General features: G+C 42.1%; 1 protein-coding gene across 1 annotated transcript in view; it reads right to left on the reverse strand.

The window, feature by feature from the left end:
• The window catches only part of LOC147234386 (aryl hydrocarbon receptor-like), a 34,818-nt gene extending 17,345 nt beyond the window's left edge, over positions 1-17,473 (reverse strand). Inside the window, exons 1-2 of the mRNA XM_086144705.1 lie at positions 17,165-17,473; positions 6,522-6,712 (exon numbers count right to left, since the gene is read on the reverse strand). Coding sequence (XP_086000831.1) covers positions 6,522-6,712; positions 17,165-17,277 — 304 coding nt within the window. The 5' untranslated portion in view covers positions 17,278-17,473. The remainder of the gene's footprint in view (positions 1-6,521; positions 6,713-17,164) is intronic.
• Positions 17,474-18,262: the final 789 nt, after the last annotated feature.

The following is an 18,262-nucleotide window of genomic DNA, read 5'->3' on the forward strand; positions in this document are numbered from 1 at the left end:
CCAGATGCAGAGAGTAAAAAGCATGTCAACAATGCATAGGGGAATATTATCTTGATTTGAAAACTTTAGTTCCAGCTGATCCAAACAGAGATTTCTCTTCTCACGCAGATGTGCAGAAATAGGCAGCATTAGCATCAAACAGTGGCTGTTGAGCTGGTTCATCATCCCTAAGCTCTGAGTAGTTAAGTACTATAGTTCTGTGTTTTTAAGTGTGTGTGAGTGTGTGTGTGTGTGAGAAAGAGAAAAGAAAAAGAAGGGCAGGGTGGGGTAACCAGACAAGTGTCACGTAGACGTCTCAGAGGAAGGAAGGACATTATGAAAGAAAACAGGTTTGCATAACTTGTCTGGTATTTTACATGGTAATGGAGACACTATCTGATGTATTAAAAAAAGGTACGCTAAATTCTCGTATTCAGTTTCTTACAAGTTGCTATAATTCTTTCAAACATAAAATAATAAAAACAGGCTTTTTCAGTTTTTTTTCTCTTAATTGTAATAAAATTCTATAATTAGTGTTGATGGCTCAAAAATGTTTGTTTGCTGCTACAGCAAAACAAGCGAACCTTGATAATCAAAAAGCACATCTAAAAATACAGTGATTTTAGGCTATTTGACGCCCCTAGTCTGATATGATGGGAATAGTGCAGGATGGGGGTATCTCTTTTTTTTTTTTAGAATTATCTCTAAACTAACCATAATGCAGCCTCAGGGCATCATGGGCTGATGTCTCCTTTAGTCCAAAGCCCAAAAAATGCAGAGGGTTGTGTCAGGAAGGGCATCCGGCATAAAACTTAGGAAGTAAGGCTAGAAGCTTAGGAGTAGCTTTAAGTTGGACTATCATGGTACTGACAAGAAGAGAAGTGGAGTAGGAGTTATCTTGAAGGAGGAGTTTGTTCAGGAGGTGAAAAGAATGTCAGATAGACTTATGTGTCTGAAACTGGAAATTGAAGGTGTGATGCTCAATGTTGTTAGTGCAGTGGTTCTTAACCTGGGTTCGATCGAACCCCAGGGGTTCGGCGGAGGTCAAGACACACATTGGTGATGACATCACCGGCAGCAGGTGATCACGCTACATAGCTCGGCCTATCCGGGCTGCGGGGATTTTGGCGCGCTCAGTTGTTGTAACTTGTGGCTGTCGTGATGGTACGTCATGCGATTTCTTTCTTAATATTTTAATCCCTTCATACTAATTATGTCGGGCAAAAAAAGAAAGCGGTCGGAAGAATACGTACAATACGGATTCACATGTATGACGGAACGCGATTGGAATCGATGTCCTAACCGCATGATTTGCAAAGACAAGATGTGCAATTCTAGTCCGGCACCGGAAAAACTAAGGGAAGGCTTCCTTCAGCTGCATGGAGATGGGGACTACAAGAACATAGCGCTTGCTGGATTCAAGGTGAAGGGAGCCAGATTCCATGAAAAGGCTACTCTGCCTGTTCTTTGTACCCATCAACGAACCGATCCTCCATCCAATAAAGAAGGGTTCGGTGAATGCGCATGTAAAACAGGTGGGGTTCGGTACCTCCAACAAGGTTAAGAACCACTGTGTTCGTGGCTATGTCCTGCAGTTTGGATGTGAGTCTGAGGAAAAGGAGAAGTTCTTGAATGAGCTAGATGAAGTGATGCAGAATATCCCCAGAGATGAGAGAGTGGTAATTGGTGCAGACCTCAATGGGCATGTTGGTGCAGTCAATAGAGGGGATGAAGAAGTGATGGGCAAATTTGGAATATTGCGGAGGTTACGTTCTAGAAATAACCTGCAATAGGCGAAATCCGTGAAGCTCCTCCTCTTCGCTGTCATGAATGTCATCGCTTTCAGCAAAGGTTTCGTAAAGTTTTTTAGCTTTTGTGCGGATAACGTTGGTATCCAGCGTGATGTTCTTTTTCCTGCAGTCATTAATCCACAAAGCTAAAGCAAACTCCATCCTTACGATGGTCTTGTTGCGGAAAGTCACAACTTTTTTGCATCCTTGTTAAAACTTATTGCTGCTGTCGTCCTTATGTTGTTTTCCTCCTTCTTTATGTAACAAACCGAAGATTCATTTATTCTATAATGGCGCCCTACAGACGCATAGTTTCTACCTTCATTCCAGAAGTTTAACTTTTTCTGTGATAGTTAACGTCCTCCTCTTCCCTTTGGCCGCCTTGTCAGGTGCCTTGGCTGATGCAGAATGTTTCGTCGACACTGTGGGTTTTGTCATGGATAAAATTTGCAAACGTAAATTTGACAAGCTGTACAGAGATTTTTGACACTGGTCTACCGTCCTTTAGCCAATTAGAATGCAGAGCTCAACATACTGCACTGTAAAGAAAAGGCATTTCAAAAAACGGACTAAAAAATCTGCAAAACAATGAAGCCGCAAAGGTGAACCGCTTTATAGCGAGGGTGTACTGTACAGGATAGGAACGCAGAGGGACAGATGGTGGTAGATTTTGCAAAAAAAGATGGAAAGGGCTGTAGTGAACACTTTTTTCCCAGAAAAGACAGGAACATAGATTAACTTATATGAGCGGAAGTAGGAGCACGCAGGTAGACTACATCTTGTATAGACGAGGTAACCTGAAAGAGATCTGGGACTGCAAAGTAGTTGTAGGTTAAGAGTGTAGCCAGACACCATAAGATGGCGGTTTGTAGGATGATTAGGAAGATCAAGAGACAAAGGCAGAGGACAAAGTGGTGGAAGCTGAAAAGGGAGGAGTGTTGTATGTTTTCAGGGAGGAGTTGAGAAAGGCTCTGGGTAGCCAGGGAGGGCTGGACCTCTACAGCTAGTGTTATCAGGGAGAAAGGAAGGAGAGTACTTGGTGTTTCATCTGGAAGGAAAGTAGATAAGGAGACTTGGTGGTGGAATGAGGAAGAGCAGGAGTATATACAAAGAAAGCGGTTAGCAAAGAAGAAGTGGGACACTGAGAGGACTGAAGAGAACAGACAGGAGTACAGGGAGATACAACGTACAATAAAGATAGAGGTGGCAAAGGCAAAACAAAGGGCATACGATAACTTGTATGCTCAGTTGGACAGTAAGGAGGGAGAGAATGATCTAAACAGGTTGGCGAAACAGAGAGATAGAGATGGAAAGGATGAACAACAGGTGATTAGGGATAGAGAGGTAAATGTATTGATAGATGCTAAAAGAGTGATGGGAAGACGGAAAGAGTACTTTGAAGAGCTGATGTATGTGGAAAATGAAAGAGAGGCAAGGGTAGAAAAGATGACTGTTGTAGACCACAAAGTAGCAGAGATTCGTAAAAGTGAAGGGAGGAAGCCATTGAAGAGGTCGAAGAGTGGAAAGGCAGTGGGTCCTGGTGATGTACCGGTGGAGGTGTGGAAGTTTCTAGGAGAGGCAGCAGTAGCTTTTGACTAGATGATTCAACAGGATCTTAGAGAGTGAGAAGATGCCTGAAGAATGGAAATGAAGTGGGATGGTGCTCATCTTTAAGAATAAGGGGGATGTGCAGAATTGCAGCAACAATAGAGGGATAAAGTTGATGAGCCATAACCAAGTGGCTTCATGCCTAGAAAGAGTACTACAGATGCAGTATTTGCAATGAGAATGCTAACAGAGAACGACAGAGAAGGCCATAGGGAGCTGCATTGTGTTTTTGTAGACCTAGAAAAACTCTATGACAGGGTGCCAAGAGAGGAGCTCTGGTATTGTATGAGGAACTATGGAGTGGCAGAGAAGTATGTTAGACTGGTGCAGGACATGTATGCTAGCTGTGAGATAGTGGTGCGGTGTGTGGTAGGGGCAAAAGAAATAGGAGGATTTCAGGAAGTTGGAGGATTTCAGGTACTTGGGGTCAACAGTCCAGAGCAATGGAGAGTGTGGAAAAGAGGTGAGATGGGTTCAAGCTGGTGTTTTGGAGAGAAGGTCAGAGAAGCCAGGCTGAGATGGTCCGGTCTTGTACAAAGGAGAGATAGTGAATATATTGGTAGACGGATGCTGGAATTGGAGCTTCCAGGCAAGAGATCTCGAGGAAGACCAAAGAGAAGATTTATGGACATAGTGAAAGAAGATATGAAGGTAGTTGGTGTGAGAGAGGAGGATACAGAGAATAGGGTTAGATGGAGAAGGTTGATTCGCTGTGGCGACCTCTGAAGGGAATAGCCGAAAGAAGAAGATAGATAGATAGATAGATAGATAGATATCACAGTGGTTGGTGCTTTGACCTCCCTGCACGAAGGATCTTGGTTCAATTCTGACCTTTCTCTGAGATTTATGGATGGATGTTATGGGAGAGGATCATAAGGTAGCTGGTGTGAGAGAGGAGGATACAGAGAAAAGGATTCGCTGGAGAAGGTTGATTCTCTGAGGCAGCCCCTGAAAGGAAAAGCCGAAAGAAGAAGAATCTGTTACCTTAATATTAGTGTTCCAGTTTTCAAAAGGGCAGAAAAAAATGTTGCGACAAAAGTGGTTCTTACTCTTCATGTAGTCAGTAAAAGCTCTCAAAATCATTCAGTAAATTACTGTTAAATTAATCATTCATTTATTATCTGTACTGCTCATGGTGCTAGAGCCTATGCCAGCTGTCACTGGGCAAGAGACTAGGTACACCTGGAATGGTTGCCAATCCATCATTGGACAACATAGAGACACATACAGCTATCCACTCTCATTCACTTGTCAGGGCAATTTAGGGTCTTCAGTTACCCCCTGCATACTTTTGAACTGTCGAAGGAAACTGAAAAACCTGGAAGAGATCCAAACAGACATGGGGAGAACATGCTTCACACAGAAAGGTCCCTTTGTGGGAATCAAAGGGGGGGAGGGGGGTTCTTGCTGTGCGGTCGAAGAGCTAACCAATGTGCCACCATGCCACATCTGAGCAATTATTGTTGCATTTGAAAAAAAAAAAATCATCATGTCTATCAATTATTTTGGGGTACACTGTCTTGCTTAACAACACTTCAACAGGCTTGGACAAGCACAGGAATCGAACCAGGACTGTTTGGTTCCAAGGACGACTACTCTAATCCCCCCCCCCTCACTGTTGTTTTCTTTATAACCCCAGACTAAGTTCACACATTCAAGGTTAATGGAATTACAAAGCCTCATTTCTTCTGGTCCTGTAATAAAACTTTGGGACAAATTTGGGTCTGATTTTTAGAGGGTACTGCAAAGCATGCAGTTATGTACCATAACTCCTTTCAAATGTCCACTCCCTTGACAAACTAGATGAGCTTCAACCCAGACAGCGACATAGTAGTGGCACAAGATTTCAACCACACCAACCTAAAGTCTGTGCACCCTAAGTTCAAGCAAGTTGCGCGATTTAAAACCAGAAGAGAGAATATGCTGGATTTGGTTTATACAAACTCTGCAGCCACCCCCTCAGCCATTCTGACCATATTTCCATTATGCTAGTGCCTGCCTGCAAACCACTTCTGAGGTGCAGGAGGCCAATGGAAAAACAAGAGTACTTGACCAGAGTGTGACGTCTCTACACTACACAAACTGGCAGGTTTTCAAGATAGCAGCCTCCCAGGGGGACATGTTGACATCAAGAAGTATGCCAGTCAGTAACCAGCTACATCACGAAATGTACAGAGGATGTCCCTGTAGACCTTCACTTCATGTGGCAACCAAAATCCCTTGGTGCAAACTGCTGCTGACAGTCAGAGACACAGCCTTCAGGGCAAGAGACAAGACTGCGCTCTACTCAGTCAGATCAGCTCTCAGCAGGGATTAAGGCTGCGAAATGCATTTACATTGAGAAATTCCAGGGACACCTCCACGACACTGGAAACACCAGATGCATGTAGCAAGGAGTCCACTTTACAGAGGATGCCATATCCACCCCCCTGCACTCCATCATCACATATACACCATAAGGACACCTATGCCAGAAACCATCGTCCACCAAAGAATAATGGAGAAACTCCTCATACTTGGCCAAAACACTGCCACATGTCTCTGGATCGTGGACTTTATGTCCAAGAGACCACAGTCGAGGAACATTTCCAAATCTAAAATGCTGAGCACTGAATCTCCTCAAGCCTGTGTACTCAGTCAGAATTGGTTCCTTGTTGTTTAATTACCAACACACAACACATAACTATATATCCAGATATGAAGGGAACCAAATCATGAAGTTCGGGACACTTTGAAGGCTGGTGCAGAGAGAACAGCCTGCTGATCAACGTGGGCAAGAAAGATAGGATCATCGACTTCTGGAAGTCATGACCCGAGTACGCCCACGTCAGTATCAGGTTCCTTGGAGTGCAGATCTCGCAGGACTTGAGGTGAAAAAAGAACACCTCTGGGGTTGTGAAACAGGGCGATATGTTGTTGAGTCCCAGAGAAACATCCCATTTCACTACCTTGCATGTGTAGCAAAGTGACAATAGAGCTTCCTGATTCTTGATAGAATCGAGAATGTAAAATGTGGTTAAATTGTGCACTGTAAACTAAAAGTATAAAGTGAATTTAAAGGATTGCCTTACACATTGAACTCCAAAGCCTAGGAATATGACTGGAGACAGAAAAGTGGAAAGACAACCAAGAGCCAGTCCTCACCTTTTAAGTAGCTTTTGACTTTTAGGTATCCCACGCTGAGACGGAGGACGGAAAGTTTGTCCAGACCTGAACGGACCTCCTCGGGAAAGGGCAAGAGGTCCGTTAGCCGGTCCAGCTCCCCATTCAGCCGATCCCGGTGGCGCTTTGAAGGGTTTGATTTAATAACTTCGTTGCCTTCATTGACTCTCTTTCTGCAAAGAAATTAGAGGAAATGATGAACTGAAATTATGAGAATGAATGTAAACTAAGATGAAAGTAGTACATGTCATCTACGGTGATGTACAGTGAAAGGCACATTAAGTAAGCATGAGGCACAAATTTAGCAATGATTCATTCAAACCTAGTTACAAATGAAGGGATAGTAACAAATGTGAGCATGAAATATTTTAAATTTGTTGTTTGATATAGGAATGCCACAACCTCAGAGATCTTTAGTTTTGAAAAAGGCAACAAAATACTGATATACCAATCAAATTCTGTCCTGCAATGACAATAAAGGCTATTCTGATTCTGATATATTTTGCTGTTTGGACTAAAAAAACATTGGAACCAGTAAATGAAAAATGTGGGGCAACAACAGCTGTATTGTGTTTGAACACATTGATTGCGACATTTTTTTGTTAATTATATTGTAAAAAGGAAATTGTACACAGTTTATTGGCTTATTCTTTATTCCTCCAAATAGCCTTCGACATAAATTTATAATAGACCCGGACCTAATGAAAAAAAATCCCTCATGGTGTAATTGGCAGAAATATAGGAAATAAGATAAAATAAGACTACTAATTTAAAAAAAGTAGTGATTAGCCAATTAACAACCGGGTGGCACTTTCGGTGTCATTTAGGTATAGGGTATAATTACAGACTCGGTTAAAAGCGACCATGTCTGGTCATTGTGACCATATTTAACGGTACTTTGACCCACATGCAGCCACATTCTTCAGTTATGAAGAACAAATACCATCAAAGGTATTGAAGGCAGGTAATACTTTTATAATTACCGAGACCAATGAGGCTCTGCTTTTTTTTAACCTTTTTTCTACCTAAGTTTGGTAATCAATATCGTCAGCAAATATCTTGCTGGTTAAAATACATCAATGGTGATAGACAGAAACATGGTTGATACCATGAATAACAAAAAATGAAATGCCATTCTTCTGCTTTAGTTACAACTTACTCTTTTTTATGTTCTTAAAAAACACACTTATGCTGTTGTGAAAAGGACTGCCATCAAACAAAATATCTGTACAGGAATGTGCAACGATAATAAAGAATCTTATCTTAACTCGCGTGTCATGCGACTGAAATATCTAGGACTTTTGATAAATCTTTTCAATGATCTGAGCTACATCCTTGAACCCGTCTCTTCACCTCTTTTCCACACTCTCTGTTGTTCTGGAATCCTCCAACTTCCTGATCTCCACTCCCTGTAGCCTCACCGTTCCACCTCAGTTCCTCTCATTCACTCACATATATTCTGTCTTGCTGCGACTAACTTTCGTTCCTCTCCTTTCCAGCGCATACCTCCACCTCTCTAGATTTTCCTCAACCTGTTCTCTGCTCTCACTATAGATCAGAATGTCATCTGCAAACTTCATGGTCCAAGGAGATTCCTGTCTAACCTCATCTGTCAGCCTGTCCATCACGACTGCAAACAAGAAGGGGCTCAGAGGTAATCCCTGATCGAGTTCCACCTCCAGCTGGAACTACTCTTTTGACCTTACAACACACCACACCACTGTCTCACAGCTAGCATACATGTCCTGCACCAGTCTAACATACTTCTCTGCCACTCCAGATTTCCTCATACAATACCAGAGTTCCTCTCTCAGCACCCTGTCATACGGTTTTTCTAGGTCTACAAAAACACAATGCAGCCCCCAAATGGCCTTCTCTGTAGTTTCTCTATTAGCATTCTCAAAGCAAATACTGCATCTGTAGTACTCTTTCTAGGCATGAAGCCATACTGCTGTTCACGGATGCTGACTTCTGCTCTCTGTCTAGTTTCCGCTACTCTTTCCCATAACTTCATTGTATGACTCATCAACTTTATCCCTCTGTAGTTGCCGCAATTCTGCACATCCCCTTTATTCTTAAAAACAGGCATCATCACACTTTGACTCCATTCTTCAGGCATCTTCTCACTCTCTAAGATCCTGTTGAATCATCTAGTCAGAAAATCTACCGCTGCCTCTCCTAGACACTTCCACACCTCCACAGGTATATCATCAGGACCAACTGCCTTTCCACTCTGCATCCTCTTCAATGGCTTCTTCACTTCACTTTTACTAATATCTGTTACTTTGTGGTCTACAACAGTCACCTCTTCTACCCTTGCCTCTCTTTCATTTTCCACATTCATCACCTCTTCAAAGTACTCTTTCCATCTTCCAATCACTCTTTCAGCATCTATCAATACATTTCCCTCTCTATCCTTAATCACCCGGACCTGTTGTACATCCTTTCCATCTTCATCTCCCAACCTGTATAGATCATTCTCTCCCTCCTTACTGTCCAACTGAGCATACAAGTTACCGTATGCCCTTTGTTTTGCCTTTGCCACCTCTATCTTTATTGTTGTCTACAATTGTCACCTGATTTACCCTTGCCTCTTTCATTTTCCACATTTTTCCATCTTCCCATCACTCTTCTAGCATCTGTCAAGACATTTCCCTCTCTATCCTCAATCACCCGGACCTGTTGTACATCCTTTCCATCTTTATCTCTGTGTTTTGCCAACCTGTATAGGTCATTCTCTCCCTCCTTACTGTCCAACCGAACATACAGGTCATCGTATGCCTTTTGTTTTGCCTTTGCTGCCTCTATCTACCTTGCGTTGTATCTCTCTGTACTCCCGTCTGTTCTCTTCAGTCCTCTCAGTGTCCCACTTCTTCTTTGCTAACCGCTTTCTCTGTATATACTCCTGCTCTTCCTCATTCCACCACCAAGTCACATTATCTACTTTCCTTCCAGATGAAACACCAAGTACTCTCCTACCTGTCTCCCCGATAACACTAGCTGTAGAGGTCCAGCCCTCCCTGGCTACCCAGAGCCTTTCTCAACTGCTCCCTGAAAAGCATACAAGACTCCTCCCTTTTCAGCTTCCAGCACTTTGTCCTCTGCCTTTGTCTCTTGATCTTCCGTGTCACCAGAGTCATCCTACAAACCACCATCCTATGCTGTCTGGCTACACTCTCACATGTAACGACCGTATTTTTCGGACCATAAGTCGCAGTTCTTTTCATACTTTGGCCGGGGGTGCGACTTATACTCTGGAGCGACTTATGTGTGAAATAATTAAGCTCCCTTGCTCTGATGTGTGTGTGTCTTTAATATGACAGCGATCGTCACACACACGCCAACCAATCAAAATTCAGAGGGGGCGGGTCATGGCAAAAGTGCGTTGTGAAAAAAATATTGCAACTTCATACTTGTGTATCTATGAAAATTGATCATTTCAACTGATTGGTAACTTATAAAACAACTGAGAAGGGCTGAACAAAAATGGCACCGAACAGAAAATCATATTCTGCAGGTTACAAGCTGGAAGTAGTGAAATATGCAGCTGAAAACGACAACTGTGCAGCAGAAGGAAAGTTTGAAGTTCGTGTGAAACTTGTAAGGGACTGGCGAAAAGCGGAGGTTATTTTTACTGAAATGAAAAAAAGTAAAAAAGCTAAAAGCTAGCTGGCTACGGCTAGAGGAACGAGTTCCCACATGGGTGCTTGAACAACGTGCTGCCGGGAGAGGCTTGTCAACAGGACAGTTGCGTCTTCACACCCAGGTAGTTGCCAAGGAGATGAATAGAAATGACTTTACGGGAGGAGCTTCCTGGTGTTACCGCTTCATGCGACGCAATCGCCTCTCTACCAGAGCAAGGACGCCATCCTGTCGGGATCCAGAAAGGCTGGAATAATTGGAACTGCAAGTAACGATGACTCTGACTTAAGCGACGTACCGGTAGAAGAGGAAGCGGCGCTCTGTCTACCTTCGGACTTGGCGGAGTTGTTCAGAAGTGACACAAAAGAAGAAGATTTCGTTGGATTTAGTGATTAAGAGTGACACTGATTGTTTGGTTGTAGCATGTGCTATATGCTAAAGTTATTTGAATGACTCTTACCGTATGTTACGTTAGCGTAGCCTAGCAGAAACGTTCTCAGTTCGTTGTTAATGCGTCTATACTAGGCTATATGTATTCAGCCTGTTGTTCTCTACTCTATTTCTATTTCAAATTGCCTTTCAAGATGAAATGTCTATTCTTGGTGTTGGATTTTATCAAATAAATTTTCCCCCAAAAATGCGACTTATACTCCAGTGCGACTTATATATGTTTTTTTTTCGTTCTTTATTATGCATTTTGGCTGGTGCAACTTGGCCGCATAGTCCGAAAAATACGGTATATTTTGCTAGAGTGCATGTGAACCAGCACAGCCAGGGAAAAAGCTATGAAAGGAAGCAGACAGATGGAGTTATTTAATTAGTATTCATGGACAAAATAATTAAAATTAGTCTGTGATTCAGATATTTTTTTAGGCCAGTAGAGAATGCCTGACGGCCTACCACTGGTGGTTATACAAGGGCCATTATTTTGTAAATATTCCATCCCTTTACAGTAGATTTGAACACAGTGATACCATTCCATAATATATACAAATATTTATAGCTTAACTTTATGAATACATTCCACTACCTCTACTTCCTTCTGCCTTGATGTACAACAGGAACTTAACATGCTGAGGTTCAACCTTGCTGATTATTGTCCCAACGACTAGTTCTCATCCCTGTGCCATTTGCAGCCACGAAAACACAGCATTAACTGGAAAGTGTTAAATCATTAAGCTTTTTTTTAAGCCCTACTATCCTTTAGCATGTCTACGTAATTAAAACTTAGGTACCATATTTTTCGGGCTATACGTCGCACCAGCCAAAAATGCATAATAAAGAACGAAAAAAACATACATAAGTCGCACTGGAGTATAAGTCGCATTTGCAAATTTTAATGACAAACAATTTAAAATAAAAATGGAATAGAGGCAACAACAGGCTGAACGATATGCTTGCGTTACATGACACAACTGAGAAAGTGCGTGGTATGTTAACATAACATACTAACAATTATTCCGATAACTAGCGTAAATAACATGATAAGAAGTTTACCAAAACCATCCGTGTCACTCCAAATACCCCGTAACTAAAATCCCATGAAATCTTCATCCTCGGTATCACTTCTCATCAACTCCACTAACTCCGGAGGTAGAAGATGCGGCGCTTCCTCTTCTACGTCACTTCCGTCAGACTCATCGTCAATTCCGGTTCCAACTATTCCAGCCTTTCTGAATCCTGCCAGAACGGTTTCGGTCGTCACCGAAGCCCACGCTTTTTCCATCCATTCGATAACCTCCACCAAAGTTGCACGGCGCATTCGTTCCTCTAGCTGTGGCCACCTAGCTTTTAGCCCGCGATTGGCTTTTTTTGTTGTCGTCATTTCAGTTAGAGTTACCTCCGCTTTTCGCCAGGCTCTTACAAGCTTCTCACTAACTCCAAACTTTCTCTCTGCAGCTCGACTACTGTTTTCGGCTGCATATTTTACTACTCGCAGCTTGTAATCAGCAGAATACGATTTCCTTTTCGGTGCCGTTTTTGTTAAGTTCTTCGCCAATGTTGAAATTATTATCACAGGCCTATAGCGCCTTCTTGCGGTTCAATGTGAAAATAACATGTGAAATGATATACCGGTACCGGTAATAATGTGTTAATAATTTCACACATAAGTCGCTCCAGAGTATAAGTCGCACCCCCCACCAAACTATGAAAAAAAACGCGACTTATAGTCCGGAAAATACGGTACTATTGATTGATGTGAAACAAAAATATAGTGACTGAAAACATTTTTCTTCGGATGTGAATCACATGACACCTCTATGATACTGTCTTGTCCTTGATGTAACTATTAGACGTGTCACGTAAAGTCAGGTTGTCAACGGTGCTCTAATGCCACTGGGAAATTCCAAAAACCTATTTCAGGATATTCTCAGGGAGATAATCCAGTCTTTGTGTGAAAGGATGCATTGCCTGTCTTATCCGAGTGAAGTAGCCTTGAGTTTTGGATTAACGCCATGTGAAAAGGTAAAAAAGCGCATTGGGCAGGTTTGAAGTACGATACTTGATACTTGTTTTGATGTTTTTGAAAAGTTTGAGTAAATAAGAATAGGAGTTCCCTCCTTCCTTCCCAGACACCCAACAGACATACACTTCTTTTCCTTTCGGCTTTTCTCGTCAGGTGTCGCCACAGCAAAACGACCTCCTCCATATTTTCTCACATAAATCTCTTCTTTGGTTTTCCTCTTGGCCTCTTGCTTGGCAGTTCCATCCTAAGCATCCTTCTACCAATATATTCACTACCATTTTTTATACGACAGCCATCTCAGCCTGGCCTCTTTGACCTTATCTCACCAAACAAAAAATACATTCTATAACTTAAGACAGATGTCATTCAGTGTCTAGAATTCCTAACTGCCCTGCCTGTCGTAACATTGCAATGGCGTTTAAAGTAACTTGTGCATTTGACAGTACAAACAGCACATTGCCTGATGACTGATTAAATAAATGTTGTGGAAAAATGAGGCTCTTTGAAAAATGTCTGTCAAATGAAGCAACTATATAGTTGAAGCCATCCCAGCCATCTTTACTCTGCAGCTCCGAGTGGCTTGAGAAAATAAATTATAAATATTTAATTGAAGTGTATTTCATTTGTGTTAATTCCTTTTTTTAACTTTTAGTTCTAAGTTGGAAGATTATTGTGATCTTGAAATATTAAATAAAATTATATCTATTATTTTTCGCCGCTCAAAATAACGTCACACTCGCGGAAGCCGGTAAACCCGCCAGCCGGTAAAGTCACGATTTGCAGATGCTGTGCGCAGAAGTTCAGGAGCAGAAGTCCCATAAACCAGGTAAAATAAATATTTATGACGATATTTTGCAAATATATATTTTTTATTGTTTACTGACACAGTGATTTTTTCCCAGTTTATTTTTAAAATTCAGGTCAAGGCTCCGCTACACGCTCTGACAGCCCAAAGCTCAAAATGAGTTCATTACATAAATAAAAATTCATTTTCTCTGTAATACTTTGTGAATTTCAGAAGCAACACACGACACACTTGTTTATACAAAGTGTAAAGGTAATAAAAAGCAATATATACAGTGGTACCTTTATTTTAGACGTCAAAAAGTAATTGCGTCTCCCGGTGTTTTCTTTTCCGAGGAAACCGGGTCCAAATGGCTCTTTGGGTGTTACGGGTTGCCGACCCCTGGTTTAGATGCAGGGCAAAGCATCCTGGCAATACATGCATTTTGGTAATAAAGCAGGATTTATACGAGAGTATCTGTCTTGGAATGGTGACCACAGCCTTTAAAACCAGACATAATAGCGGCCTTGTTCAAGCCCAGCTGGCCATCCATCCACAAAAACCTCAACTCTCATTGCACAGTTTCACCTCTCATTTGAGAGGTGAAAGGTCAAATAAGAGGTGAAACATCTTCAAGGAAAGAAAATCAAGTTGCCAGGAGAAGGAGATTTTGACAAGAATTAACCATAACCTGGATGAACCTCCGCAGACACGACGTCACTCAACTTAGATAAATTAATAACTTAAGAAAATTTCAACTGGACTAATTTCCAAATAACAAGATCTGTACCTTTAGTCCTTCAAAATATCTGAAAAAATAGACTCCACAATTAAATGCAACATAAAGACTTTTGTTTTCACGCCATTTTAGTTGTTTTGGTTTTGAGTCCTTGGCCTTTTGTGTTTGAAAAATCTATAGTCGAACCACATAAGAGAGATAGAAGAGTGAGAAAGAAAGAGATTAGCTTCTCAAAGCTCCTTCCAAAATTGAAATCCTGGTGCTGCGCCAGATATATAATGACTGCAAGACATACCAACCAAAAACTGCTCTCACAATTAAGTGACTTTCTTTCATATAAGCCGCGTCAAACACTCATCTCAAGTCAGACTGAGAGAACAAAGGGAGCCATCTGGAATGAATATTAGAGCAAACTTGAAACAGATCTACATTAAGATTAGTTGAAAACAAACATTCACTTGGGAGTAGCCAAGGGGTGAAACCAGAGGACTAGAGCCTAGTCCTCTGGTTTGGACGACTGCAACTCCCTCTTGCCGGTGCCCCAGCGGTGACCATCAGGCCTCTGGAGCTTATTCAGAAAGAGGCAGCCCGTCTGGTGTTCAACCGTCCCAAATTCTCCAACACAACTCCCCCTCTTACGTCCCTACACTGGCTCCCGGTAGCCGCCCGCATCAAGTTCAAGACCCTGTTGCTAGGCTACCTCCAGGTTACGGTCAAGCCACATGTCCCTTCCCGTCCCTTCTGATCTGCCACCTCTCTGCAACCGTCCACCCCATCACTCAGAGCCCCCGGCTGCCGATGGAACTGGTCTCGGCTCTTCTCCGTCTTGGTTCCCCAGTAGTGGAACGAACTCCCGAAAAAGGTCAGAACAGAGGGGTCGCTGCCCATCTTTCGTCGTGAGCTGAGAACGTAACTCTTCACCAAGCACTACCCTACTGATCGCACTAAGTCCCCAAAAAAAACAAACAAAAAAAAAAATTCTTTTTCATTCGGCTTTTCCCTTCAGGGGTCGCCACAGCAAATCAACTTTCTCCATCTAACCCTATTCTCTGGATCCTCCTCTCACACCAACTACCTTCATATCCTCTCTCACTACGTCCATAAATCTTCTCTTTGGTCTTCCTCCAGACCTCTTGCCTGGCAGCTCCAATTCCAGCATCCGTCTACCAATATATTCTCTATCCCTCCTCTGTTCATGACCCAACCATCTCAGTCTGGCTTCTCTGACCTTCTCTCCAAAACATCGAACATGTGCTGTTCCTCTGATGGACTCATTCCTGATCCTCTCCATCCTGGTCACTCCCAAAGAGAACCTCAACATCTTCATCTCTGCAACCTCTAGTTCTGCCTGCTGTCTTTTGGTCATTGGAACAGTTTCTAGTCCAAACATCATCGCTGGTCTCACCGCTGTCTTGTACACCTTTCCTTTTATTCTGGCTGAAAGTCTTCTATCTCTTCGTACCCCTGATACTTTTCTCCACCCATTCCAACCTGCTTGAACCCGTCTCTTCACCTCATTTCCACACTCTCCTACGCTCTGGACTGTTGACCCTAAGTACCTGAAATCCTCCAGCTTCTTGATCTCCACTCCCTGTAGCCTCACTGTTCCAACCGGGTTCCTCTCATTCACACACATATATTCTGTCTTGCTGCGACTAACTTTCATTCCTCTCCTTTCCAGAGCATACCTCCACCTCTCTAGATGTTCCTCTACCTGTTGTCTGCTCTCACGACAGCTCACAATATCATCTGCAAGCATCATGGTCCATGGGGATTCCTGTCTAACCTCATCTGTCACTTTGTCCATCAACAAAAAGGGGCTCAGAGCTGATCCCTGATGGAGTACCACCTCCACCTTGAACTTCTCTGTTACCCCTACAGCACACCGCACCACTATCTCACAGCGAGCATACATGTCCTGCACCAGTCTAACATACTTCTCTGCCACTCCATATTTCCTCATACAATACCAGAGCTCGTCTCTTGGCACCCTGTCATATGCTTTTTCTAGGTCTACGAAAACACAATGCAGCTCCCTCTGGCCTTCTCTTTTCTTCTCTAGCAGCAAACCCATCTTTACTATCACTGAGTTAGATTATATTTGTCTTGGCAAGATATCGCTCAGATATAATTTACTGGATATAGTTTTCTAGATGCTTCTTGTCTTCATCGTTGTGTAGACAGCAGTTCTCATGTTGACCAATTTCAAAATGTTGCTTGAGTGTCTGACCAGATTAAATCCAATAATAAACCAATGTATAGATCACCACACGGAGAGCGCGCGAGTCCTGTTCAATTGATTGATAGATCGCGAGCCTCCACCCTCACGCGCGGCCCCGCCCTCCCGGAGCATCGCGTGCGAGAAGCAGCCCGGCCCACTCCAAAGGCGCGTGCCAGAGCCGACCCGCGCGCTCTTAAGGTGGACCGGCGGAGGAGCCAAAACAGACACAACAATACTCCTTATTTCCAGATGGGATTCGAGTTTGAACATTTTAGTACACGAGAGTCAAAAGCAAACTTTAATGGATTCATCTGAAGTATTTTTGTTATTGCCCGTCTTTAAAATTCCTAGGTGTATTCCCTATTATATTATATACATATTATATATATTGTATTCCCTATTATATCCACATGCTGATTTGCCTGATTTAACTTTTCACCAGGAGCATTTTTGCAGAAAACCTTAATTTACAACCTTTAATTTTATTTTTTTTGTATACTTTTTAAGACCTTAAAACACTTTATAGCCTTGACTTTGACACTTGATATTTTTATTTGTATTTCTTATTCTCCCTCCTTCCTACTATTATCTATTATTGTTATGTTTTACTTGAAACTCTGGCACAACAATTTCCTTCGGGATATATAAAGTTGTTCTTCTTATTCTTTTGATCCAAAAACTGTTCTGGGTGTATGATGCGTTTTAAAAGTGGTCTCAACTTCAGGGACACAAACAGCCTGTGAGATTCACAACTATTAAATTGTTAACTTACTGTTTGAGGACGGGTTTCCTTCTCTTCTTGTTCGCGTAAGTCCCCAAATTTTCCAGCATGGTGTAACTTCGCAGTTCAGTCCAGTCACTTTGGTGCTCATTCGGCTCCCTCATCTCATCGACTTGCAATCCCACACTCAGTCAGCAGCTCCAATGCTGACTTCTACGAAGAAAACAATTAAAAAAAAAGAAAATAAAAAAAGACAGATAGGGATCCGTGTCGTTTTATGGTCCCAGAACAGACCTGGCGATCGGAGGACGCAAAGACTCTTGTTTGGAAAACATGGGATTCATCGCTCACGGTGCGCAAACACTTTGTTTTTATTTGGAGTATATCCTTTTTTTCACAAGAATGGGGCGTTTTCAGGAAATCCAGTCAGTCTGGGCTGAGTTTAAGGTGGACTGCAGCCCAGAAGGCATGACTTCAAGTTATGGCAGGTGTTCACACTTCTAATATTTTAATTAATACCCATTAAAATGTGTAAAAAGTCCGTCACACAAAGCTTATGTACAAACAGGTGAATTATTAAAAGTGTATTCTTTCATCTACAAAATAAACATCAGAGTAAAACCTCGTGTTTTGATGCATTTTGTAAGTTTTTAGTTCATTTCTTGTGTGTGTGTGTGTGTGTGTGTGTGCGGGGATGCGCGGATGTGCTCTATTTCTTGCGCTATCTTTGATATTTCTATTTATGTTATAATTACATTTTCATGTGTGTGGGTGCAATTCAGCTAAATAGAAGTGAATGAAAATCCAGTTCATTAAATACATTTCCATAATACAGACAAGCAAAAGATAACTTACTTTGATGGGCATTTGTAAATTAGTGAAAACTGGTCTTGTATCTGCCGTCTTTTGCCTGTATATGAAAGACAGAGGTTTTGTTTATTTGCATCACTACACTCCAATACAATACAAATCATTTTACCCAATCCGTGTACATCTAACCTTTGATAAAACATTAATTGGATAAACACTTCATCTTTCGGCTTTTCCCTTCAGGAGTCGCCACAGTTAATCACTTTCTCCATCCGACCCTGTCCTCTTTATCCCCCTCTCTCACACCAACTACCTTCATATCTTCTCTCACGACATCCA

The sequence above is a fragment of the Fistularia commersonii genome, chromosome 4 (genome assembly GCF_037954325.1).
Source record: "Fistularia commersonii isolate RoL2024-O1a breed Wild chromosome 4, RoL_Fcom_v1.0, whole genome shotgun sequence".
Lineage (NCBI taxonomy): Eukaryota > Metazoa > Chordata > Actinopteri > Syngnathiformes > Fistulariidae > Fistularia > Fistularia commersonii.